The sequence below is a fragment of the Gallinula chloropus genome, assembly GCF_964237585.1.
Source record: "Gallinula chloropus genome assembly, chromosome: 8".
Taxonomy (NCBI): Eukaryota; Metazoa; Chordata; class Aves; order Gruiformes; family Rallidae; genus Gallinula; species Gallinula chloropus.
Genome location: NC_140093.1, coordinates 26,068,539 through 26,094,778, shown reverse-complemented (window position 1 = coordinate 26,094,778; position 26,240 = coordinate 26,068,539). Strand labels below are relative to the sequence as shown.

The 26,240-nt window shown below is 46.5% G+C and overlaps 1 protein-coding gene across 1 annotated transcript in view; it reads left to right on the top strand.

The window, feature by feature from the left end:
* Positions 1–792: 792 nt before the first annotated feature.
* Positions 793–26,240, top strand: part of DOCK10 (dedicator of cytokinesis 10) — a gene marked incomplete at its 5' end in the record, with an annotated part of 158,001 nt that continues 132,553 nt past the window's right edge. Inside the window, one exon of the mRNA XM_084267706.1 lies at positions 793–906. Within this exon, the coding sequence (XP_084123832.1) occupies positions 793–906 (114 nt within the window). The remainder of the gene's footprint in view (positions 907–26,240) is intronic.

The following is a 26,240-nucleotide window of genomic DNA, read 5'->3' as shown; positions in this document are numbered from 1 at the left end:
TGCAGACACAGGTCTCAGCACTCCTGTGCTCTCCACGTTACAGCCTGGGGCAAAGGCACAGAGCTGTATTCCTGCTAAGAGAAGATACGATCGTGTGGCTGTTGTGTAACGCTTGTGGGGCCTGAGTGGCTTAACTTAATTGCATATCAGTGGAGTTTAGAAATGAAGAAACAGGGATGCCATGATGACTGGCAGAAGGACGGGAAGACATCCAGCCAAGCTCAGCACAGGGGCCGCAGCAGCTCCTGCTGCTCAGCAGATGCTTCCCACCAGCTCTGAGGATGGTGGGGCTGACCAGAGTGGATTTCTCATGAAACCTACTGGCCGGGCTCCAGGTTCATCTGGTGAGCCGGCGTTCCCACCTTGGCGAGTGGTTAACACCAAGAGTAGCTTCCTCCGTCCAACCCAACCCAGCGCCCTTCCTGGAAGAGCATCCTTGGGCAACCGCACGCACGGAAAGCGGGATGCTTGAGCTGGCCCGGCTCCGGCTGCCCTCCGGGGGCCCCCATCGCCCTCTCGGTGCGGAGCCGCCTCGGAGCTGCGGGGCGGGAGCGGGGCCGTCCCCGCCGGGCCGTCCCGGCTCTCGGCCGCCGGTTGCACATGGCCAGCGAAGGCGGCGGGGGTGCGACGCTTCCCCGGGGAGGGGCCGCGAACTTCCCGGCGGCGGGTGGCCCCCGCCCCGCACACCTCCCTCGGGCGGGGGGAGCGGGAGGGAAACCCCCAGTTCCGCTTCCTGACGGCGCCTCGACCCGGGCGGGGAGCGGCGGCTGGAGCGCGGGGCTGCCGGCGCCCATGGCCGGCGAGCGGACGCGGCGCTTCACGCGGAGCCTGCTGCGGCCGGGGCAGGCGGCCGAGCTGCGGCACAGCGCGGCCGCCGCCGCCGCCAGCGGGCGGTTGCAGCAGCGGGTGAGTGCGGCGGGGCAGCGCCGGGCGGACAGGGGCGGCCGCGGCGGGGGGGCGGGCACCGGGCACCGGCCCAGGTGCGAAGCGCCCTCGGGAGCCGGGGTGAGGGGCGCGGCGGGCAGCCCCGGCGGGGCACCGCAGAGGAGGGCGCCGGGCTGCCCGCGGGCGAGCGCTGCCCGGCGCGGGCTGCTCGCCGATCGCCGCCAGTACCGCCGCGCCTCCCCGTTTAAACGCCGCAGGCGGCTGCTGATGCCCCTCGCTCTTCTCGGGCTGTCCTCCCTCCTTCCCTCCCCCGAGTTCCGCCGTTCGTCGTGTCTTTTGAATGAGCTTTGGGCGGGCAGATGGGGCGAAACGCGAAGACGCCGCTCTCGGTGCCGCGGCGAGCCGGGGTGCTCCCGGGGACGGGACCCGGGCGCTCCGGCTCGCCAAGGCGCTGCGAGCCACGTGATTTTTAGGTATTTCCCAGCCCTTCTGCTCGTGTGTAGCTGTCGCTGCTGGGACGCGTGTGCGCTCTCGGTGGTTTCTACTGGAAAGCCCATGGAGGGGGCCCGAAGTGCTGCGGGAACACAGACCCTGGGCTTCCTAGTAGCGTTCAGTTCCAAAATCCATTGCGCGAGGCTTGGAGCCCCATGTCTCCCCATCAGTGGAGCGGCACAAAAGGGCTGTAAACTGTTACCACGCTGCTGGAATGGGATTTTCTCTTCCCGTTACACGGTTGTGAGAACTTAGCTGATGGGTATGGATGGCAAATCGTTCAGGCTTCCAGGGAATTAAATGCATGCCCACTAGCCTTTCCAATCACTATCCATTTGTGAGTCATTTACTGGCCATTTTTACAGTAACATCCCTTTGGTTTTAAAGCTGTGTGTTATGAGAGATAAACGACTCCTTCGTAGATGACTAAGCGTATCACTTCTGTGAATCATGTAATTCAGATAAATATTTTCTAGTTTTTCAGGCATCACAGTTCATGAAACAGACTAAAAGCCGAAAGAGGGAAAGTTGAAGTGCTGTCGCCCATCGGTTTACCCCACACCAGTGCCTCAGCGCAGGGCACTCTCTCTCTCTCCACATAAAATGGGAAATAATTCTGCAGCTATGTTCCCATAAACTTAGTGAGCCGTTTCCGTCTCCTGAGGGGCCTTGCCCACCGCAGATGGGGAGCAGCAGCTCTGAAACAGCCGCTCTGCTTGGAGGCAGCAGCCAGTTCAGGCTTCCTAGCTGTCACCGAATGCGAGTTACTTCTTTACCTCACTAGGTTTACAGCGCTTTTGCAGTCAGATTTGAAGGTCTTCTTAAAGCTTTTCCAAACGTCTGGAACCTTGGTAGAAGCTTACTCATCCCTGACTTCCCACAAAGGTTGTATGTGTTGTGAGCCCGTCGAATCCGGAAGCATCTCTACAGTGGCACTGCTGGCAGATTTGTGTGGTCCTGCCCTTTGGGCACGTGGAGAGCAGAATTTGGCCCGTTGTCAGGCAGGATACACTGCACCAATAAAGTTCTGGTGGAAACTTTTGAGGAACTATCACAGTTGGTTTGGGCTCTGCCCAGGCACTGTGCTGAGTAGTTCTCCCCCAAGAAAGAATATTTATGTCCATATACCAGCTAAGCTGTTGCACTTCCTAATTGCATCCTAAAGTTTATAAATGAAGTTCTATTAGAAATGCGCCTGTGCTGCAAGAACAGTGAACCAGTGAATGAGACTGATGAAGCCAATCTTATTTTGATGGTCTGGTTCCCTTGAGGAGAGTGAGTTTTCTAAGGTGCTGTTAACAGGTCTTACACTGCAAAGTATATGGCATTTAATTACTGCTGCTGCATTTCAGTTACATTTTATTCAATCTCTCTTTAAACCATCGAGTCTCCAGTTGTGGGGCAGCTGAAATCATCTGCCACTTCTGGGAGTCTGACTTCCTGTTGACTGATGAAACAAACTGGTGCTGGATTTCATCAGGGCTTTTGATTCAGTATCTGAGGCAAAGGCAGGCAGGTCTGCAAAGATGGTCTTTTCAAGATACTGCCGTTAAGATTTGAAGACGCCGGGCCAGATTCTGGTTTCAGTTATACTGCTCAGTGGGAGCACTTAGGGACTTCCAGATGTTACGTTTTATTCACCAGCAGGCACTATGGTTCTGAAGTCTGGGTTGCTTGCTGTGTTGAATATGTATGGCTCTGGGAAACTTAATGAAGTTACCATCTTTTTACCATACTTTTTTGGGTTGCCAGTAATACTGCTTGTGAAAGTCAAATTTTGTGAAATACCTTATGCTGAGGACACATGTCAGGGTACAAAGCTATTATCTTCAGGGTTAAGCCTTTTCTAGTTACATCAACTAAGAACTGGCAGAATTAACCATTGTATCTTGGTTAGCGGGGAGGAGATCCCTTGGCAGCAGTAAATGGGGTGGCTGGTTGTCCATAGCCAGGTTTGGGGCTGCCGAACAGAGTTGTGCTGTTCTGTGCCAGGCTGCCATCCTTGTCTCTGGATCCGTAACAGTGCCAGGGCCAGCAGGCCTGTTGGAAGTGTTTCCCAGGGAAGCTCCTCTGGCCTTGCACACGGGGGATGCTTGGGTAGCACCGCCACTGCGGTGAGGCAGGTGTGTTGCTGTTCTAGAAGAGCCACACAGGAGGACCTGAAACTTATGGCTGACCCTGGGCTGACCCTTTTTCACAAAAGTGAATGTTCTTGTGGAAGAGAAAAATCTGGGATAGTCAGTGAAGTGTGGTGGTTCTCATCACATCTTGCTCTGGACCTTACGTTCCAGTTACACCAGAGCTGCCTTGTGTTGGAGCGTGCTGAAAGGTGACACAGCTGCTGTCAAGGGTTTGCAAATAACTGGCTGCTACAAAGTAGGGAAAGTGCAAAGTGTAACAAATTAAGTGTAAAGGTGTCAGGAATTAGGCTTTCTATTCCTGCTTTTGTGTTTGTCCTGTATTGAATTGCAGCTGAGCCTCTGTCAGTGAGTCTGTAACAGCGCCTGTGGTAGGGGTCACTCCTGCCCTAGCAATTTGGTAAGAGCCTAGGGATCAAATGCTTACTTGGCATTAGCTGTCTCTGAGACAAGTGGAGTGTTGTGGCTTTTAGCTCTTGACTATCTCCAAATATATTTGGGTTCTTTTTCTGTTGTGTGCTTTGCTTTTCCTTTTGCTCACAGTTATTAATGTAATATGGGAAAACCAGTTGCTGGTATCCAATGGGAATCTGTTTGTAGAGACAACAAAAATGAGGGGAGAGGGAGCAGCAGAACTTTGTCATTTGGTGTCTGTCTTATAACAGAGGAACTTCTGTAGTGCCCTGAAAGGTCGAAAGTGGAAACAGAGGGTGAGGGTGGAATGTATGGTGTCTCGCGTGGGGTAGTAGCTGCAATGTTTGGGCACAATACCTCCTTAATTACCCAACTCTTGGGCAGGTGGAGGGAGTGGTACTATCAGGTGTTAATGGTGTGTGGCATTAACAGTACTTGAGGATTTTTCCCTAAGTGCCTGGTTAAGCTTTCGGGTAGAAGAGGCAGTTCACCAAACCAGGCGGTGAAATAGATCAGTGTGGTCTAGAAGGTAAATAATTTATTGTATTTTGAAACTTTGTTGCAAAATTCTTTGTCTCTTCTAATAGAAAAGTCTAATAGAAAGTTGCTTTATGACTGCTTGCTGCCGGAGAAGGGTGAGTAGCTCCGCACAAGGGAAGGAAATTAATATGCCTGCGACTTCATTTGTGTCTGTAGCTGCAGCTGCATCTCACTGGAAGTTTTTAAAATAGTGATGTGCCTGTTGGTGCTCCTAGGAATTACTTTGCTAGCTGCTTGTCTAATATTAGAGTTCACATTATGCTATTATTTCCAGATCTCTATTAATTTAGCTAAGTACTGCTGGCTGGAGTATGCATGCTTTACATAAAGTATCGTGACAGTGTTTTTATAAGAGAGCCGTGGGGGGTCTTGCTCCTCATCTCTCTTCCATCCTTAAACAAGTTAACAGCAGCCTGGAATTGGCTGTTGCTCCACGTGTCTTTCTTTTGGCAGAGGTTTCTTTCCATCACGCTGCAGCCAAGCACAGAGCATTGCCGTGTCCAATGACCTCGGACTGGCTTTCTCTCTCTCGAGTGGAAGGCTGGATTACACGGCTTTCTCTTCCCCACAAAATGAGTTTCTCCCCTTGGTATTTTACCTGGGGCTGCTGTCGTTCCTCCCTGAAGGAACATATTCCATTTGTTTCCAAGGTGTGGTTTATGTGGTGTATTCTTTGCAAATACCAGAGTCTCTTTTTACACTGCAATTGTATAGTTCTGGTTTTGGGTAGGTACTAAACCATTGGTAGGGTTTTTTATTACTCAGGGGTGGCTTGTTGTAGTCTCTCAAGAAAAGTAATGCATGTTGCTCCAGCCTCACAGGGAGCACCTGCTGCCGTGGTCCTCTGGGTAGCAGCTACAGAGCTTTGACTGTGTTGGAACTGTAGGATCATTCTGTATGGCTTGTTCTTGTTCCGTGGCTGTGCTTCACTGGGACTTTCATGTTGGCAATCAGGCCTGTGAATGAAATGGTGCTGGAAATGTCACCTTTTGAGAAGGTTCAATGATAAGTTAGCTAATCCAGAGATGGAAACCGGACTGTGAAAGGTTCCTTTCTTCTGAGGGTGTTCTGGTGTCTACTGTTTCTCCAGGGTGAACCCAAGTAAAGCATTTATACAGACGGTGGATACACCATGGAAACAAAATAGGCTCTATGGCTGTACATCCGTGTACAGGCGTGTGTTTCACAGGCTGGCTACTAGGCTGTCTGTTTCCCTGCAGACTTCTTCATGTATTGACTCTCTTATTTTTGTCTTTTCTTTGGTTAAGCCCAGAGAAACAGCCTGGTGGGCAGCACGTGTGTAGAGTGAAAGCCTCATCTCATTTTGGTGGTTGAGGAGTTTAGTCACGGCACAGGCATAAGGGAATATTATCTGCAGTCTAGAGCCAGTGAGGTTCTGCTGTTGCAATAAGAGGCAGTTTGCTGAGGGTGGATGACTTGTCAGGTGTACTTAGGATGTTGGCGACCTTCTGCGAATGCAGGGCAGTACTGCAGTACTAAGCAACTCACCTGTATCCCTGGTATCTGTGAACCTCGTGCATGGATCCATCTTCCATGAATTACCTTTAATTCCTGTCCTGTGCAAGCATCCCTTAACTGTTCAGTGATGAGACCCCCGTTATTTGAAGTGATCTCTGCTCTCCTCAGTTTCTGCTTGTCTGTTTTGAAGTGTTAATTTTGTAGCTGTTCTTCAGTTGGGGTATCCCAGGGATGCTTGCAGCGGTGTGGCCCTGCTAAGGATCTGATCGTTTTCGGCTGGCTGCTGGAGCCCAGATGTAAGGGCAAACCAAGAAAAGAGCACAGGCAAGAATGCAGGGCTTGCACATTCTCCAGCTGCTCGGCTCCCTCCTCTGCAGGCTGACAAAAGGGCCAAAGTCTTCTCCTGAGCAATTCTAGGAACTCCCTCTGAGACTGGCACTGGGGATTAAATTGATGCAGAAATGAGGAGAAGGAGATAAGGGAAGAAAGTCCCCAAGAGGGCGGAGACAGGAGGGGAGAGAATGGTTTAGAAAGAAATTAAAAGCACTGGAGAAAATGGGGGAGAAGAGAAAAGACTTTGTGGGAAAAGAGAAGCTGAAGAAGACGATAAAACGAAGGAAAGAAACAAAGAGAGCTGCAAGAAAGACTCGTCAGGTTGGTGAATAACTCGTGTGGATGAGCCCTTAATATGCAACCCCAGGCAGTTGTTTAGCAGGCAGGGAGACCTGGGCACTCGGGTTTCGATGCAGAGTTTTTACTGGTGTCTTGAATCTGCCACTTGACTGATGCTTTGTTTGACATCCACGGGAAGTGAGTCTGCTTGAGTAAAATGCTCTCGGTTTATAGAAGCAGCATTAACTTTTTGCCCCTTGCTTACAAGATTAAATAAGGGGTCTGGGGAGGGAGACAATAGGCAGCAGTGGAAGAAAAGAAGTAGAATCTGGGAAAATGAAGCCTTGTGTTAGCTTTGCAGGACAACGCTTGCGCAGGGAGAAGGTTTCATCTTGTTGTGGTTTATAACAGGCAGTTCTGCAGCGTGTGTGTTGCCTTCAGAAGTCAAAACATGTTTGTAACTTTGCTAGCGCAAGGTCAGAAGGCTATGAAGTAGTGCCACAGATGTGACTATTCCCCAAATAACAAAGCCTGACTTGCAGTGTGGGTCCTGTTTCCAGTTTGGGATTGCCTGCGTTTTGCAGAACCGAACAGTTAGTTTCTGAAGCTAGGTTATGTTTGCTGTCTGTTTTATACCAAATGTTTATATTAGACGTTAGGAAGAAATTCTTTACTCTGAGGGTGGTGAGGCACTGCAACAGGTTGCCAGGAGAGGTTGTGGAAGCCCCATCCCTGGCAGTGTTTAAGGCCAGGCTGGATGGGGCTTTGGGCAACCTGGGCTAGTGGAGGGTGTCCCTGCCCATGGCAGGAGGGTGGGACTGGATGTGCTTTGAGATCTCTTCCAATCCCAACCATTCTATGATTTTGTGAAATGTGTATTTTTGCATTAGCAAATGCCAACATTATCCCAGATCTTGCTGATAAGAATAACTAAACACTGGGAGCTAACTGCCTGAGATCATGCAATAAATCTTTAACAAGAGCCTCAGAGCAATTGTCTCCAAGTTCATCCTCATCATGGGCTGTCCTGACCCACATGGCTGAATAATTTGCCTGTCTGTTAAGGCCATTTCATAGCCTGTCCCACTTTCTCACTGCTGACATGGGCAAATTTTTCTTTCTCCTGTAAAATGTCAGAAAACTGAGAGCTGCTGCCTTTGTGTGCTTGTTTCCTGTAGTGACTTCTGCTCACGCTGGCCCTTTCTGAGCAGAACACAAGGCAGTTAGTGGCACCAGGCTGTGTTAGTGCTAAATGGCAGCGTGTGTCATCAAGTCCTGGGCTCTTCAGATTGGACTCACAAGCAGTAGCCAATTTTTTTTCACTTCCACATCAATGATATGTAATTATGACACGCTGCTTAAATATATTTTTTTCACCTTCTCTGGGCTGTTTTCCCCCATACACACAGGCCAGAGGTCAGTGCTGCTTTTTCTCCTCTTCAATTTTCCACAATGCTTTACAGTTACAGGGAGGGAGTTCCCTGGGAGCACTGGGATGGTGCTGCCCAGCCCCTTCTCCCCAGCTTGCACTCCAGGAGTTAACATCCAGCCTCTTTGCTCACACCCTGTACCGCTGCTCTTCAGCTGGAGCACAAATACGACGTGTTTTGGAAGGCATGTAATGTTTTGAGGTGACATAATGTGGACGTTCTTTAAGCTTGTATAAAAATACATGGGGTGAGGAAATCTGGACGCGTGTGTGACCTGCGCAGGTTCATGCTGTGTGCACAGCAGTGTGAGCTGTGGCTGCCGGAATTAGGGTCCCAGGCAAATACAGAGGAGTGGAGATGGATGCCTCCCTCCAGCAGGACTCTGCTGTTGCCTCTGTGAAACAACACTTGATTTCTGCAGACTCTAAAAAAATCCCCAACAAAAAAACCCAAAAAAAACCCCCCAAAATTGAAATAACACCACTGTATTACATATTTAATTGCTAATTCATTTATTACTAGTTAATAATTAGCTTACTACTAGATTTTCCTCCCACTGTTGCTGTTGAGCAGTTGGTATTACATGTATCCTACAGAAATTTAGTGAGCTGTCAGCGTTGTAGTGATTTCCTTAATTCTGAGGGTGAGTTCTCCACTTCTGACTTCATGTTGTGTGGAGAGAAGTACAGGGCGATCCTGTCGTTGGGTCTGGAATGGGCTTTTCGGCTTTGAGAGTAATGTTGGCTGACTTAAAGCAAACATGATTCTAGGTTACTGTGACATGTTGACCTAAATTAAATGATGTAGATATAATGAAATTTAATGAATGCAATGGAGTTGGATACGATGAGTGGGGGGAAGAGCTTCCTTTTTTGAGTGTTGCTATTTTTCAACATGAGTACTACAGAAATGTTCTCTCTGCCTGGAGTGACTAGATATGTTTAGGATAGCAAAGAGGGGAAAAAAACCCTTGTTTGTTATTATTGGGTTTGGTTAACCATAGTGGATTTTAATTTTTTAAACTGCCATCATGTAAATGCATTGTTTGCCCATGTGTGTTTTCTGCTGGATGTACCTGCTTTTGCAGCTCAGAGTAGGCTGGTGACAGCTAATTTTGAGGACTGCAGTTGTCATTTATAGGCAAGAAGGAAATTCTGGACTCTTGAGTGTCTCAGAACACATCTCTGCATCTTTTATCTATAAGGTGTCTGCAGCACTGTAACGGTGCGTTAAATCTGCCTGTGTTTTGATGCAAGCTCCTGAGCCATCCTTGTTGTAGAATAAGGTTTTTTCCTTGGTTTGGTGGGAGAGATCGGCGTGTTTTGAAGAAAATGTACTTCTAAAGTCTGAGAAGCTTCTGTGTTCTGAGTTTCTGCCAGGCTGTGGGATATTTGTGAGGGGTTTGTGAACCTTACTGGATTTCAAATCCCACCCTCCCCACTCAAATTCCTCTGACTTCCAAAAAATTCTTCGTTAAAATTCAAACCAGAGCTTTGTATTTTGCATGAGCTAAAGGAATCCTTGAAGAGCTGTGGGTAGTTACTGGCAGTTTTCCTGTGACACCTTTACCAATTTCTTTGTATTTCTTCTTGATAGTAGGATTAATTCCTCCTGCCTTTCTCTCTTGTGGTTTATTTCTATTTGCTCTGTGAGTAGAATTAATTCAATACAGGACCAGTACAAGGCTTATTGCCTGAAGCTCTGAAGTACAGCCTAGTTGGGATTACCATGGGCCAATGGCCCAGTGTGCCGTGTGGCTGGGCACAAGCCCTGTGTTTCTCACACCTCCTCATTTCTTGTCCTGCCCCCCACATGCTGCCCACCAGCTGTTGCCTTTGCACCCCAGACCCTCTCTCTGTTCTCTCATGTCTAGTTCCTGTTGAATTTTTAGGCAGATCGTTTCCACTGTGTGGATGGTGTGAAACTAAAAAACCCCATAAGTTTGATGTCCCTGTTTGAAATGGAACCTCTCTTGCTTCCTCTCAGCTTTGATGCAGGCATGAAGTAAGCACGGCTGTTCCTGAGGCACTAAATGTACTGGCAACAGGGGATACTGGGCTTGTTTCATCACTGGCATCTATGATGGCATCGTTTGGCCTCAAATGTGTTTGTCAAGTGTCTGTACTGCCTTGATACTCGTGCAAGTGCTTGTTGGGGGAGGCAGAAATTTGGGACCTACTCCCCTGCAGGGTGTCTGAGCAGGAGCAAGTGTCTTCATCCTGACCCTTGCAGGCTCCTGTGGTTGACTTGGTGCTGCTGCATCTGGGAAGTGGGGGGAACAGCAATGATGTGTCGCCAGTGGTGCATGATGGAGCAAGCATTCTGGGAGAAGGGACATGAGGAGAGGCAGGGAAAGGACTGCTATGGTATCTTCTAGTCACAGTGGCACGTAACAAAGCCTCACTAGCTCCTAACCCTAAAACTGCTCTTTCTTCAGCTGTCAGACACTTGTTGCTGCTTCCTCCTTATCCTCTTTCACCCCTGCCCCCAGCTGCCTTCTTGCCCTTTAGCCCTGTGCAACCTCTGGCAGCCCTGGTGGAGAGTCCAAGCCAAAAATTCAGCGTATCAGAGAAAGGAAAGGCAGCTCATGCCCAGGTATTGCCCAAAATGTATGTGCAGTTTGATGGAGGGAAGGATGCCAGTCCTTTGTATCCCTCTTCTCTCTCCTTTGGAAGGCAATCCAGCACTCCTTTCCATGCTGTGAGTAGGCACTGGAGAAAGTTTTCCAAGCTTGTTGAGTCTTACAGAGTGAAAGTGATGGGCTGAATTCAGACTGGGGTTTATTGGCTGGACAGTACTGGTTTAGATCATAATATCTGGAGTCAGTCCTGTGAAAAAGCCCTGACCATTGCTGTTCAAGTACCATGGCACGTGCCAAGCTTGATGTCTCTTGTTAGGAGTGCCTCCACTGTGCTTCACAGGCCATAAATGTACATGGGGCATTTGTAGCAGTACCACCCTTGCTGTGAAGGTAGAAGTGTGCAGCCTTTTTCTGTGCCTTTTTTGACTTGTGTGGGGTTGTTGTTGTTTTTCTTTTCTTACTCAGAAGAGCCACAAAAGTGCTCTCAAGTCATGAAAGTGGTCAGGGGCCAAAACGTGCCTATCCTTGGGATGTAACTGTTTCAGTGCTTTGAACTTTTAAGCTGTGCTGAACAGAATTCAGGGAAGCATGCAGTAGGGAGCTGCATTGACAGGGAGAAACCTTGGGAAAACGAGTCCTGGGTCACACCTCTGATTCTGCATGCAGAGAGAGAGAGAGAAAGAGAGTGATGAGTAAGTATTAAACCCAGTAATGAGCAGACTGATATTTATTCCAGAATATCATGTGGTGTGTACCTTTTGTACTCACATATTTGCAATGCATACTGAAATATGTGCTGAGCTGTCACGTCTCCATTGTCAGCATATAGGCACACGTTTTTCCTTCCATTCATGTGTAGCAGGTGGACTTCCAGCAGTGGATAAAGAGCAATTACAGTAACAACACAGAAGTGAAATATCATACGCAGCTCCCATCTGAAAGCAAGTTACTAAAAAGCATCTGCCTGCTCCAGAGCTCAGATCTTCTTCCTTTAAGCATCGGTTTCTTTTTGCACGGGTAACGTTCTCTTCTCTGAGCTGTGTGATTGCATGGTGCCTCTGTTCTGCTGCCACCGCTCACTGAACAGCTGCAATTGCAAATGCTGGTGGAAACGAAGTCACAGAACATTAAGTAGAATGGCATGATGCTGATCTCTTCAGCATTGCCTGCCTTTAACCTCGCAGCTTCCCCAGAAGCAGTGAGAACCATTTTGTAGGTTAGCTGGGAGAACTCACCAAATGGACATTTTGGAGATAACATGAGCAGCAATTTAGCTTATCCTCTTTCCTGGTCAAACAACAACCCGTGGTTTAACAGCAACGTTAGTAAAGCCCTAATAGACAGCAAAAATATTGCACTCTAGCTGGATGATATCTTTTCTTCAGGTGTCTTCCAGAAACCTCCTAGTCCTTTTTATATTTCAACTACATACCCAAGTGTTCAGGTGTTTCTTGGAAAAGACCTTGGAAAAGAATGGGAGCTCATGAAGCACAGTAAACCAAGGTGGTTTAAATCTGCTCATTTTGGAAATGGAAGATGGGATGATTTTTTTATGTAGGAATGATAACTTCAGCCTGGCGTGGATGTTGGCAATAACATACTTTTTGCCTTCTTTGTGCCTTTTCTCCAGAAAGGGCAAGCAGATAACCGTTTGCAGACCAATTTCAAGTGGAGGTTACAAGTTACTTGCATTGCAGAAAGTAGGATGAGGAGTAGTACCAGGGCACAGTCACTGCTCTGCCTTGGCAGGAGGCTTATCTCCATTTTTTTTCCTTCTTTTTTTAAAGTCGTTCTTGCAGTGAACACCCTTCAGATTGACTAGACATGGCCTGTATGTCACAGTTAAACATTATCTTACTCTCGTTTCTTCAGGCTCATATCTACCCACTCCCTGCTTTGCTGCCCTCGCCCCTTCCAGCCCTTGCTCCCTGCTGCTCTTTGTGTCTTTCTCCCACTTGTCTCTGAGGCCCTGTTAATGCTGCTCTGTGTGCAGGGAACAGTATGTCAGTTGTCTGCCAGGCACCCTATCTTGGCTTGCCATCCATGTCATCTTAAAACCCCCTTCTTCCAGGAATTCTGGCCAGTTCTTCAAGCTGATACTCTCACTGCTGTCTCCTTGCTGAGCAGCTCTCCTGTGGTGTTCTGTGTAGCCATGCCTCTTGCCCCCATAGTGTCAATGTCAAGTCTTTTGGCCTGGTAATTTGCCTCTCTCCTACCTTTATAGAAAGTTTTACATTAAACAAATGGGTTTGTGTAGATAATTGCTATTTGAATGTATTAGATAAAATATAATTCAAATAATAATAGGAAGTGACTCTTCTTAAGAACCACCTCTCTGCTATCTCCATTTCCTTAAAGAATTTCTGTATCAATGGTTCCTTGCTCAGTACAGTGTGGAAGAAAATGCAGTGTCCTGAAGTGTGAATGCATCAACAGATTTCTACATACTTTTAAATAAACAAGTAAATAGGTAGCTGCCAGGGCTAACATCTGTTTCCTCGGGATAATGTGGTTTGAGGGGGTTTAAGCAGAGCACTTGACATTTAAATTCCACACTGATAGATACAGGGATGTGCTCAAATGATCTGTAAGGTATTCTGTGCTTGATCTTTGTGCCCAACACTTCCAGGTTTCTGTTTCCTACCGCTACTTCCCAGTGTGTTTTCCAGAAGAGCCTGACTCCAGATCTGGCTGGGAGTCAGAGTTGAGAATGTGACTTTTTCTTTTGGGGAATTGTTTGTGTGATAAAGAATGGGAGTTAGGAAATCACTTACACTTGGAGCTTGAAAACTTGAGGTATAAACCCTGTATACTGCAACAGCGAGGGGTTCCTTCTAACGCAGAGTCTCGCCCGTGGCTGCAGCTGGTGGTGAACTGGATCAAACATGTCCTTGGCTCCACCTCTTGAATCCATCTTACACACTGTGCATTGCATCCGGTAAGCCCTGATGGTGTTGCTGGTGTGGAGGTGAAGGCAGATGTGTTTTAAGGGTAGTGGTAGGAGGAAGATTGGTGTCAAGGAACAGCAGCAAAGCGGACCTTGCCATTTTACCCTGACAAAACAGCCACAGTTTTACAAAAGGACATGTAACAACTGGCTGTTGACAGTTACAAGGATGAAACTTTTAAAAACAAGAAGTCCTTATATGTGTGGTTATTAATAGTAGAAAAGGCAAGAATTACAGGAATTAAAACTAAAGAAATTGAAAGAAACCTGAATCTTCCCTCTCACGTGTTTCCTTCCCCTTTTTCTTTTCTTCTCTCTGCCCTTCCCTCTTTATTTGCTTGGAGGCTTGAATCAGTAGAACAGCATAGATTTTCAGGTAATGTTAGAAGACTCTAAGGCAGATGACACTAAACAACAATATTGAGGGACAAGAAGGGGGTGTTTTGCCTTGTCTTTCAATTGTGGCTGTTAAGGGTGAACCTTTGGATCGCTGATGTCTGGAGCTGCCTGGAAATCTGTTTAATTTGTGTTTCTTCTGCTGTTCTTTGGCAGGGGTTGTTATGTTTTGGAGTGTGTGTCTTTTTTAAGTCCAGGTGAAGTGCTAGGTTTTAACAACTCTGTGTCCTGAGACAAGTGTGCTTCAAGGGGAAGCACACTGAGATGGGTGCCTTCAGTATCGAAAGCCGAGCACGTTAGCACACCGTTCTCCCGATTCTTGACTTTTTCCTTTCTTGAAGAGAAATCCATGCAAGTAAAAGGCAGCTTATGATTTTATTCAATGTATTTTTAACATATGTAGGGGAAAAAAAAAAAAGCTAAGGCAGGAGGACAGTGGTCTGACTCTTCCTGGCGGTGTAGAAGCTCCAGGTGTTCCCCAGAACCGGTACTCCAGACAGATCCTGCCAGCCTTGGCTAACAAGGGCAATTGAAAAATATTTTTCTCTGTCTTAAGGGTACAAAAATATCCAAAAAGTTGAACCATGACTAAGGAATCATGCTTTCTGTTTGCTATTAGCATGGGCTCAGCTAAGGAGATTTAAAAATTAATTTCTTTGGTCTGTAAGATAACAGTAGTAAAAACAAGCGAAGTGCAAGTGCTGATGGTACAACTGCTTCAGTTTGGCAGGAAACACCATTTCCTGTTCTGTTTGATGTTCTGTTGACATTCTGATAAATATTAGCCCATCTGAGACTTCAACATTTGCTGCTACGGTGGGACAGACAATGTCAGTAGCAGACAAGTTTAAATACCTTAGCCACTTTAAATAGATTGAGCAGATCCTGGTTAAAAACTACATAATTCCCTGTTCATCTTTTTTGATTGCAGTGTAATGTCTTCAGATTTCTACCTGCATAGTTGAGTTGAAAAGTGGTATTAGATTTACCTGTAAAGTCTGGGCTCATACTGGTATGGCTGGTTCTTCTGGAGCAGGCTAGGAGCTTCCAGAAGTTGTGTGCCACAGGCAGATGTTGGGTTTGTCAGCACTCTTCAGTCAAGCAAAAGTTGCAGTGCTATTTGATGATGTGCCTCCCAGGTCACCAGATAAATCTACCTGTGGAATAGGATGATGGATGCATCTTCTCCATTACTTCCTTGAGGTGAATTGTCTCTTGAAACCCCAAGCAAGTGCTAGCCATGGTCCAAGGGCAGCGGCAATACCAGGGTAGAGGTGAACCTCCCTTAACCTTTCACTATGCCTGCCTCTCTTGGCTGGCAGTCGTGTGAGCACTGGTTCAGTGGGATGTCTTTACTCAGAGTAGTACCACCTACCATGGCACAGCACTCTTTTGTGGCTGGTATTTAAACTTGGGGGGGTGGTTATTTGGGTATGTGTTCTTGAGTGTTGTTTCCGCTCCCCTCCCCTCCCTCCCCCTCCCCCCAGCCAAATCAGATGCTGATACATGAGTTTTGAAAGGTAGAAGGTACTGCTTCACACAATGGTGAGATCTGCTGATAAATTTGGGCTGGGTGGAGGACATGTTCTGTAGGTCTCACTTGAAATGCTGTGGCTTCTGTTTCCTGATGCTTATGTGACAATCTGCCCCTATGCTCTCCTCAGTAAGTTGCCAACCTGACTTTTTGTGAAGAGTAGTCATGTTAAATTTACCATTATTACATCAAGAGTAAGACATTGATACTGAGAGTCATTGTAATCAAGTTAGCCCTTATGCCTGACAGCGTGTGTGCAGTTGTGTGTATATATGCTTTTATTTAGATGTAACTGTTCCTAATTTGCTTAGCTGCTTGACAAAAGCCTAAATGACAGCAAGGTGAGAGCTCTTTTGTTGGTGGCAACTGTCTTTCCATGAAATCACTGTCATGTCATGTATAAAGTGAGAAACAATTGTTAACTTCTGACTTGAACCTAGTAGAGTACTGTCACAGAATCACAAGGTTGGAAGAGACCTTTGAAGATCGAGTCCAACCATTCCCATCCTATGCTAAACCACATCCCTAAGTACCTCATCTACCCTTTGTTTGAACACATCCAGGGAAGGTGACTCAACCCCCTCCCTGGGCAGCCTGTTCCAGGCCCTGACAACCCATTCAGTAAAAATTTGTTTTCTTATATCCAATCTGTCCCTGCCCTGGCCCAGCTTCATGCCATTTCCCCTTGTTCTATCTCCTGTCCCCTGGCTGAAGAGACCATCGCCCACCTCTCTACAACCTCCCTTCAGGTAGTTGTAGGTGGTGATAAGGTCTCCCCTCAGCCTTCTCTTCTCCAGGCTAAACACCCCCAGTTCCCTCAGCCATTCCTCACAGGATTTGACCTCCAGCCCCTTCCCCAGCCTGGCTGCCCTTCTCTGCACTTGCTCAAGGACCTCAATGTCCTTTTTATGGCGGGGAGCCCAGAACTGGACCCAGCACTCAAGGTGTGGCCTCACCAATGCTGAGTACAGGGGCACAATTACCTCCCTAGACCTACTGTTCACACTGTTTTTGATACAAGCCATGATACTAGTTAGAAGTTGGAGCCAGTTTCAGTAGAAATGAACAGTTGCTCTCTCTGCCTCTTAATTACCATCAAAATTTTGAGAGAGAGTTGAGAATATTTTTCCTTGGTGCAGAAAAGTGGTATGTTTAAAGGGAATCTGTGGGGATCGTCATGTATTCACTCGGGTATCACATGCTCTAACAAAATGCTTGGCAGTGTAGACAACCAGAGTGTTTACTTCCTTAAAAAACAAGAATAACGCCATCTTTAGGGTTGGACTTGCAGTGTGTAGTCTGTGACATTATTTACTTAATGCATTTGTACTTTTCCAGCTGGAGCTGCTTAAGAACATCAGTCTGTTGAATGCCCAGCTGCCAGCACAAGAATGAGGGGGTGGTCCGGGAAGTTGGTCATCTATTTAAAAATCTAATTGCATGGTCAGTACAATTAAGAGAACTGATTGCTTCCCTAAAATAAACCTTCCATACATTTGTAAGCGTAAATAATGATGATTTCCTGAAAAGCACTCTCTGGTTGTTTTGTTCTTTATTTCCTATTGGGGTTGAGAAGTCCTGTAAGACCAAATAGAGAAGAGGTCAATGTTTTGGCGCTACCTAAAATTACTGGGATCCTTTGGAAGTCCATTTGAGATATCAAAATAAAGAATTACATCACTTTTGTTATATACAAGATCCTTTTTATATTTTCTTCAGTATTGGTGTGAAGTGGTTCTACAAGAACAGGATTTTTTATATATAAATATCAGTTAATTATAAAAAAAACCTCAACAGCAGATATGATTAAGACTTTAATAATAAAAACAAAAGACTTGAGACCAGACGTTTCAGGCAGCCAGAATGAAAACTCTTTGCACGTATGTGTATTTAGCTCATAGTTTCTACTTGGATTTTAATCTCCTTTGGAGTTCAGTATTAATCTTTCAAAACACACATGTTACTAATCAAAATATTATTCTTCTAAAGATTTTTGCCTGAAATACCAGCCAGAAGACATATGTTTTTAGACACTGTGTTACAGCTTAACAAATACAGACCAAACAACTTATAGTCGGGCTGGCTTTGTTAATTCCGTATCTAGTTGCATAAAGAGCCTCATGGATTTGAATGTTAATTGATACCAGCAACGCAGGTTCATTAGTTTTGGGGTTTGTATGATTTTATTCTCTTCTGGAGTCCAAGTAAAAGAAAGGGAATGAAACTCTGACAAGAGACGTGAAATGAAAAACACATGTTGTGCAGAGAAGCTGTCCAGGGAACAGAACGCCACAGTGCCGCTCATTAGATGCTAAAATAGCTGTTACTCAGCTTAATCCAGCGAGCACTTTATTGTGCTGGGAAAAAAAGCAAAGCAAGATCACTTCGAAAAACTGCAGGATGCTTTTTGTGTTGTCATTGTTTTGTTTTGTTTTGCCTGTTGGTGTGCTTGTTCCCTTCCATGGTGATAAGGGCAAAAACAGTTCCTTAGGTGGGGCATGAGAAGCAGGGGAGGAGCTGTGTGTGAGCTGCTCCAGGTGTAACCTCCCTGAAAGGGCTACGACATCCTGCTGAGGAGTTGGTCTGACAGACCTTGTGGTTTGTGCACGCTGTTATGTGGGTGGTCTCACTGCTCCACTGCAGAACTTGGGCTTTCTGGCTAGTGTAAAAGGGAGGGGGGAGGATATGAGCCTCCTGGAGGTTCTAGATCTGTTGGGAAAGGAAGGGCTTGAAGGCTAATCAACATTCTGTTGTAATCAAGAGGATAACTTCTGTGCTGTGGTAGTAGCTAACGCTACCTGCCCACAGATTCCATCTCTTCCAAATGACTTTGTCTTGTGGAGGCTGATGTTTGTGCCAGTAGGATTCCGTGTAGGTAGGTTTGGGTGCAGAAATGTCATGGTTAGGCCATACATGACGTGGTCAAACAGGGAAATGCTGTTTGGTTTACTCCCCCTGGACCTTTCAGATTTGGGTGTTTTGCAGTTAATTTTGGGGTTTTTTTAGAGCATTTAAAAAAAAAAAAAAAAAAACCAACCACAAACCCTATACCCCTCTTTAATGTTTATAGCCTGAAAAACTTTCAGAGCCCTGATTCTTAGCTGCTTCTTTTGGGGAAAATCTGCCATTAGATTTTTGGCACTGATAAGAAATGGATCCGAAGCCACATTATTATGGTGCTAGTGGAAGTAATCCATATTCTCATGGGATCTTTCCAGTCAGATAAAAGGATACATCTGCAGCTGCTCTGTTTGGGGGACTGGGGTGATGGAACATCAGCACCTGAGACAACACAGGTTTTGCTGGCCCTTGTACGTACAGCTTTTATTTTGCATTTCCTTTCCTGCTTTATCCACATTTTGTGCCTCACTTTCCACTTGGCAGCTGTAGCGATTGGATGCTCGGCAGTTGAATGAGGTTGTTCCTTTTGGTTTCTTGTTCCTGGCTGAACTCTGCATATGGAACCTGTCTCAAAGTGAAATTGCCTGGAAATAATGTGCAGGGATTATACAGCTGACCCAAAAGCCTAGTTGGGACCCTCTTTTGCTCATTTCTGTGCTAGGTTAGAAACAAAGTCTCCTGCAAAGTGAAACAGTACGGCCTAAACAGCCAGTTTATAGGCTCCTCTCTGTGTTAGCCTTTGGCTTAAGTAGCTCTGCTGCTTCAGTCATATTTTAGGGCTCTCCCAGACAGGGCTCAGTGTCAGGCTCTGGTTTACTAGGGTGAGCAAGCCATGTTGTTACACAGTTGTTGAATAACTTAGTTCGGAAGGAATTTCTGGAGGTTGTCAAGTTCAGCTCCTGCTCAAAGCAAGTCCAAGTAAATAAAGCTGCTCAGGCCCTTGTGTCCCATGAAGTGTTGAGACTCTCCAAGGACTGAGATCCCACAGTCTCTGTGGATCTCACGTTTGACCTCCCTTCATGGTGAAAAACTTACTTTATTGTCCTTAATTGGAACCTCCCTTGTCGCAAGTTCTGTTTGTCGTGTCTCACCCTCTACCAGTGTATATCCAAGGAGAGGTTTTGTTCTTTATACCCTACTGCTAGTTAGGGTATAGACCAGCAAGGTGTCCCATCAGCCTTCATAAGGGCGGACAAACACATTTTTCTCTCCATTTCTTCATATGTTGTGTTGTCCAGTCTCACTCTGTGTTGGTGACCTTCCACAGGACTTGATCCAATGTGTCAGTGAACTTGTACTTGAGAACTGGACACATCAACCCAGGCACTCTCTCTGGTCATGTAAGCAGGGCTTTCCTGCAAACAGTTTCTTCCTCAAGGTAGCCAGACCAGTTTATAAGTTCCCAATGTCTCAGCAGCGTATTCGTGTCAGTACTATTAAATATAATAAGTACTTCCTTTGCTAGAGATACCTTGTGTTATATCCATGACTGCATAGAACTCCGTTCATGCCAGTGTCGTGTCAGCAGCTGATGATCATTTTGGTATTTCGGTACTGGCCACTGCTTCCAGCTCTTTCCTCTCCATTTTCAGCTTGCAGTAGAAATTCTTATATTCAAGGCATTAGATGTTTTGAACTTTAAAAAAAAAACAAGATCTTAACCTGGAATGCTGTAGGCAGCTGAACTCCTGGCTCCCTGGGACAGTCAGTCGTTCTTCTGAGGGAGTTTGGAAAAGGGTTTCTTGGCTTGAAAAACCAAAGCCCTCTGGTGAACAGCATGTGCAGAGCCAGGTGGGAATTGCTGCTGGTCTCTATTGCATACATAGTCTGACTCCGAGGTAGAAGGTGGTGGATGCTACTCTTGTCCTGTCAATCTGGCTTCTGAGAGAGAGAGAAAAGGGACACGAAAACTGGGAGGCAGGCGCTGAGCCAGTGGAACCTCTCTGCCCTGACTTTATATGCAGCCAAAAACCCGCTTGGATTTTTGTTGAGGTTGTGTTTTTCGGTTTGGGTCTTTGTTTGCTTTCAGTTTTAGTGCAGACAAATACAAAATGTGCTCGGCTCCCAGGTGGTTATTATAAATGTTGACGTACTGAAGAATGGGAGGCTATGCTGGAAAGCTGTGGCCAAGGTGAAGATGCATCAAAGTTGACTGTCTCTGTGCAAGATGCAGTGATATGCTGGGGGAAAATTGCAATCCCTGGTAGAGACTGATACCACAGCTCTGCAGAGCTGGTGAAATTCTGGGGGGGATGACAGCTTCAGGGTCTCATTGAAGGAGACAGAATAGGGCAAAGTCTTGTGTCTTCTCCATCTTGCTTGTAGCCATACCTTGGCATGTGCAATGCAGGCTGCCACCAAGTCCCACGCTCAAGTTCTCTCAATATTTTTTACCCTGTGTTTGTACCTGTCTTGTGTGAGCAGTTTGGATTTGCATGTGAAGCCTGACCCACTCATTTGGTATCTGGTTCCACTCTTTCTGGGTGGTAAGCAGTTTATGGTTTTCTTTGTTAAACAACGTGAGTGACATTAAAAGAAAAATATTAATTACCTCATTTAAATTCCTACCTCAGATTATGGGGCATGGGTATTCTTTCCTACTCGAGTGAGGTGTTTGAAAAGGGAAGGAGCCTATGAGCAGATAGGAGCAGGCCAAGAGATAACTTCCCTTGCAAGCTTTCTTGTGAGCTGAGAGAGAAATACCATCTTTTCAAAGTTAGAAGCTGAAAGTGTTCTGGTTATGTAGTAGCTCTATTTTTTATCTGTTTTCTTAGCTGAGTTGTAAGTAGAAAGATGTCATTGCCTTGGACTGGAGGCAAATTGGAATCAGAAATGCGTTTCCTAACAAGATACCGCTGTCCTAAAATTCTGCTTTACTCCACATTGGGGTTGGTGTCTGTTTGAATGTAACTGTAGTGTCTCTGTGTTCACCTTGCTGTGCACTATCAAGCCTGTATTTGAATGGATATTCTAACTTTGCCTTGTGACTTTTACAGCAGTAGATACTAGGTTGCACATCCTGATTATGAGATGTCAGTATTTTATGGGTTTTATGGCCCCTCTTCAAAATTTGGTGAGAGTTTTTTGCAGTGGTTTGGTAGGCTTTTTATCATATTTTAAAGGAGATGGGGTAGTTCATTAAATCACTATGCTATTCAACCCAAATTCAGGCCATTCAACATAGAGAACAGTGGTGTGCAAACCCAAACCCACATGTTATTCTTAAAGCCTCATTAGCAGGAGATGACTTCTGCTAGAACCATGCACCGTGCCGTGGGGAGACCATGCTGAGGGGTGCTCCTCCCTGATCTCCTGACCTGCTCGTTTCTCTTCCCAGTATTTCCACAAGCAGCGGGGCTGGTGCCAGGCCAGCGACTGGTGGATGCATTTATTCTTGCATGGGAGCTGTGGCTTTTCGTGTACCTGGGTGTGTTTCATTCTTTAAAACCGTGGAACTTCTCCACAAAGGTCTTTGGAGTTCTTGAGTGTCATGGAAATCTTGGACCCTGACAAGGTAACAGACCAGCTGTAGTCTTACAGCTGCAGGATCTAGCACAAAATAGAACATTTCAGAGAGTAAACAGGCTGGTGGGGTTTGTTGTGATGTTCTGATTTCTTATGCCAGTGTTGGGTTTCAGACTTTCTGCTGGAAGCTGGGCCAGCTGCTGGAAATGCCGCTTGAGGCATTGTGTACGCTAGTTGAACTTGGATCTTTCTGAAGGAGGGAAATCGTTTCCTGCCAGTTCTTTTTGGGAACCAGTGGGGTAATGCCTGTTTGTTCTGCAGTGGCGTAATTGTAAATTCTTAACTTCCAAAGCGTATGCGCAGCCTTAGCTGTAACTTCTGGTGAAAGTTCTTCCCAGAGTTTATCTTAATGCATGTCTCTATTTAATGCTGTGTCAGAGGAAGGATAAATTTTGGTAGCTCCAACTAATTCTCTTCCAGTTTAATGGGATAATGAAAGTTCTTTTTAAAATAAACAAACATTTGCTTTATAAGTTAAGTAGTTGTTTTTTTCCTGGTATGAAGTGAAATATTTATTTTTTCCTGTTATGTGTTTGAGGAAACCACATCAATACTCTTAGCCACTCTTCAGAGTATTTAGTGTTAGATTCAGAAGCCACTGAAGTATATGGTTCCTCGGTGTCTGTTGACTACAGTTCTCCCATTCAACTTAATCCAAGACCCAAGAATTAATCCCATTGATCTGTAGTTGCAGAAAGCTTTCTGTCCATGAGACTTTAGCAGGGTGCTTGACCTGAGTTAGAAATGAGAATGTAGCAACTATTTGCATGCAATTATAAAATAATTTTATGTTTTGTATCAGGACACAGGGAGAAATGTCCAGCCTCTTTTTTATGGACTGTGGAGCCAGGACAAGGGGCAATGGCTTCAAGTTGGAGCACAGGAAGTTCCGCACCAATATGTGGAAGAACTTTTTCACAGGGAGGGTGAGAGAGCCCTGGGACAGGCTGCCCAGGAGGGTTGTGGAGTCTCCTTCTCTGGAGATATTCAAGACCGGTCTGGACACCGACCTGTGCGTCCTGTCCTAGGGAGCTGCTTTGGCAGGGAGGTTGGACCCGATGATCTCTTGAGATCCCTTCCAACCCCTACAATTCTGTGATATTATTCTGAGAAACCCCTTTGCAGGCTGAAGCTCCAGAGATGTAGGTTCTAGCTCAGTTTCTGTCACTAGCATGTTGGAAATCCATATTTCAGCCTTATATATTGCTTTGCCTCTGTCTCCCTACTTGTTAAATGGTTGCAATGTGTTGATGCCATTAATAAACTGCTAATAATAGGGGGAAATATCTGCATTTTTTGCCACATGAAGTATGGTAGTAACTGGGAGTGCTCCACACACCTTTATAATACTTTTCACCAGAGGTCAACATGAAAGAGAGAAGCACTGTTTAGAAGAGAAAGGTGGCATTATTAGCACATGTAGTCACATGGAGCCTGTTTCTGTGGTTGTGAGACCTTTTTTCTCCCCTCCCCACGTCCGTACATAGTGGTTTCCGTTTCCGGTAGGTGAAGTCAAGAAGCGGCAGGGCGGTAAGGCTGCGTTCTGCAGCACTCTCCCATGACACTGCCGGCTGGCCAGCAGCCCCATGCCTGCAGCTGTGCAGGCCTTGCTGGGCCCCGCATCCCCAGCACGCCTACCCCGCGCAGCGGCCTGCGGCTCAGGTCACCCGCTGCCGCGTAGCTCACACAAGGGCGCTCTTAGAGCAGGCACAAGCTCTTGTAGCCTGTGCTCCTTCCATGTAGCGCTGTGCTACATAGGCAGCCTTCAGGTGATGGCTTGCCTGGTGTTAAATGTAGGCCTGTGTGTACCTTGTCACTGGGTTTGAAGCAGGCAGTATCCTGATCCTGCAGCCCTCCCTCTGTGTGGCCTCTCTAGCTGCGGTGGGGAACTCCTGACTGGCTTTTAAAGGCTTCGATAGAGCAGTTATATTTCTGTTTCATGCGAAGAGAAGGTGTTAGCATAGTCATTGAACGTGTGTTACTTGTCATACCAATCGAGAGTTGTCGGGCAGGGAATTTGTCTTTCGTGTGCTACTCCCTAGAGGGTGCCATACACTCACTTTCTGCAGTCCTCCCGTGTGCCTGTCGCCAGGTGACACTACAAGAGCTTTGTGGCAGCCCTGGGAGGAAGGGGTGTCCTGAACGGTGTAAGCATTGCTTGCTGCCCCAAGGTACAATGGAAGGAAATGAGGTGGTTGAACCACTTAAGCCCATCTCATACGGTTATAACTGTGTGCTCCTGATTGGGGAGTGTGTGCTGACTGTTACTTAGCCCGGTTAAGAATTGTTCTGTTGGCCAAGGAGAGCTTCATGAGAAGGAAATATAAATCCAAGGGGAACAGTTGTGTGACGCTGAGGGGCTGTGCCAGCCAGTCACCCCAGCAAACCCTGCCTTGCCAAGTCACTGGGCAGTGGCTAGCAGAAGCTGCAGCAGTATGAAGCCCATGTGCTGCTCAATCTGTCACCTTGGGCAAGACCCTTGGGCCTGTTCTGCTGTTTGAAGCCTCAGTGAGACCACAGATATTTAGCTGCTTTGAAATACAGCACGTGAATTTTTTTAAGTGATTGAGGGCAAGTGAGGAGTGGAAGGCACGGAGGCTATTTGTGCCTTTTAAGCAACTGTGAGTGCATTACCTTTCTTTGAAACAAGTCTGTGGTCACCATGTATGCTCTAAAGCTTTCTTGCTTTTTTTTTTACCCCCTAAAAAAATGTGATGGCAGTGGTTCAGCCTCTTGTAGGCCACTGGGCTGTATGTGAAAGCTTTGGGGCATAATTGTTCAAAGAGGACAGGGCATCCTGAATTCTGGACTCTCATAGTCGCCCAGCCCCCTGTTAGCAGACTGGCAGCAGACAGACCAGGAGGTGGTGTTGGAAATGCTGCCTCGGTGGCAGTGAGAGATACCCCTGTGGTGTGGCACCCACCATGTTGCTTTAAGGACACAACAGTCATTAGAAGAAACGCACAGAAAGATCTGGGCTTACGCTATTCTTCAGGTGTAAAGGGGGTGACAAAGGGAGGAACGGACGTTATGAGGGCTTCTGTCATCCAGCAGACTGCTGTGACGCTCAGAGTGCTTCACCCATCCGCTCCAATGGGGCTCAATGCTGCTTCTTTGGAGGCTGGTTAGGGTTGCACTGTTTGTTTTGAAGTACCAGAGCATAAAGAGAGACTTTAAACTAGGGTATGTTTTTCCCCTCTGCTTTCCTTGCAAATGCTTCCAAGCCTTTATGAAAACAAACACTGGAGACAAGGACCTTTGGTGTCCCTGAGGAAAATTCCCTTTGCTGAGAAGATAATGTCTATCAGTTTTGGAAGGGTGATGTGGGTGATAAATTGTAAGGTGCTGAGAGGTGGCACAGCAGCTCAGCGAAACGTGAGTGATCTTCATCTGCATCAACGTGGAGACTGTAATTTTGTTCTTGTATCTTGCTTCAGATGCTTGCCTGCTACTTTTATAGGCTAGACCTTAATAGAGGTTTTACTATAATTGTCTGTGTGTGGAGCTGTGAGTGGCAGCCTCTGGCCATGTTGCTTCTGAGTTGTTGGGAGCTACTCATCATCTCTACTGCGATGATATATGTGGAATACATGTAACTTATGTACAGTAACCTTGAAAAACTGAAGGATTCACTCTGCCCTTCCCAAGAGAACAATCTGTGCTTTAAAATGGTTGGGGCTTGCAGGGGCTTGGACCCCAGAGGTGTCACTCAGCCTGCGAGCCAGTACCTCACCTGGACTAGAACCACCCTGAGCTATATCTGCAAGGTCAATAGCTCACCTGGCATATTGCTGTGCTGTCTCTGATGGAGGATTTTCAGTGAATGGATGTTGTTTTGCCACTTTATTAACTGCTTTGAATTTAGGTAAGTGGTCCTGTGAGTCAGCTTCAGAGTGCCAACAAATTGTTCTCTGCCACAGTAGTTTTGTATAAACCTGCTTTACACCAGTAAGTGCTTTGCTCAGCTGGATACTCAGAGGTCCTTTGGTAAGCTGTAATGGTGGCATAAGCATTAACATGTGTAAGGATGCTGTTCTTGGTTTTTTGTACTGTTATGCTGTCTTTAGTTCCTGTTAATGGCTTGGGGCTTTTGTGGGCCAGACTGAACAGACTGTTGTGAGCAGTTCCAGGGGCATTCCTGGTTTTGTGGAGGGCTCCTGCAGTCAACTGTCACTGCTGCTTTACGGTTGTCATACAAAAAACCCTACCAAGACCATGCATGCCATCTTGGCAGGTGGGCAACTGTGGGCAAAGAGAGCTTTTAGCCTGCAGCCATTCTCCTTGCTTGAGGAGAATGTAGCCTCCTCTGGGGTCGGAGGGAAGGATCGCTGTTTCCTTTGGAAAGTCATTGTACTGAAGGATCTCC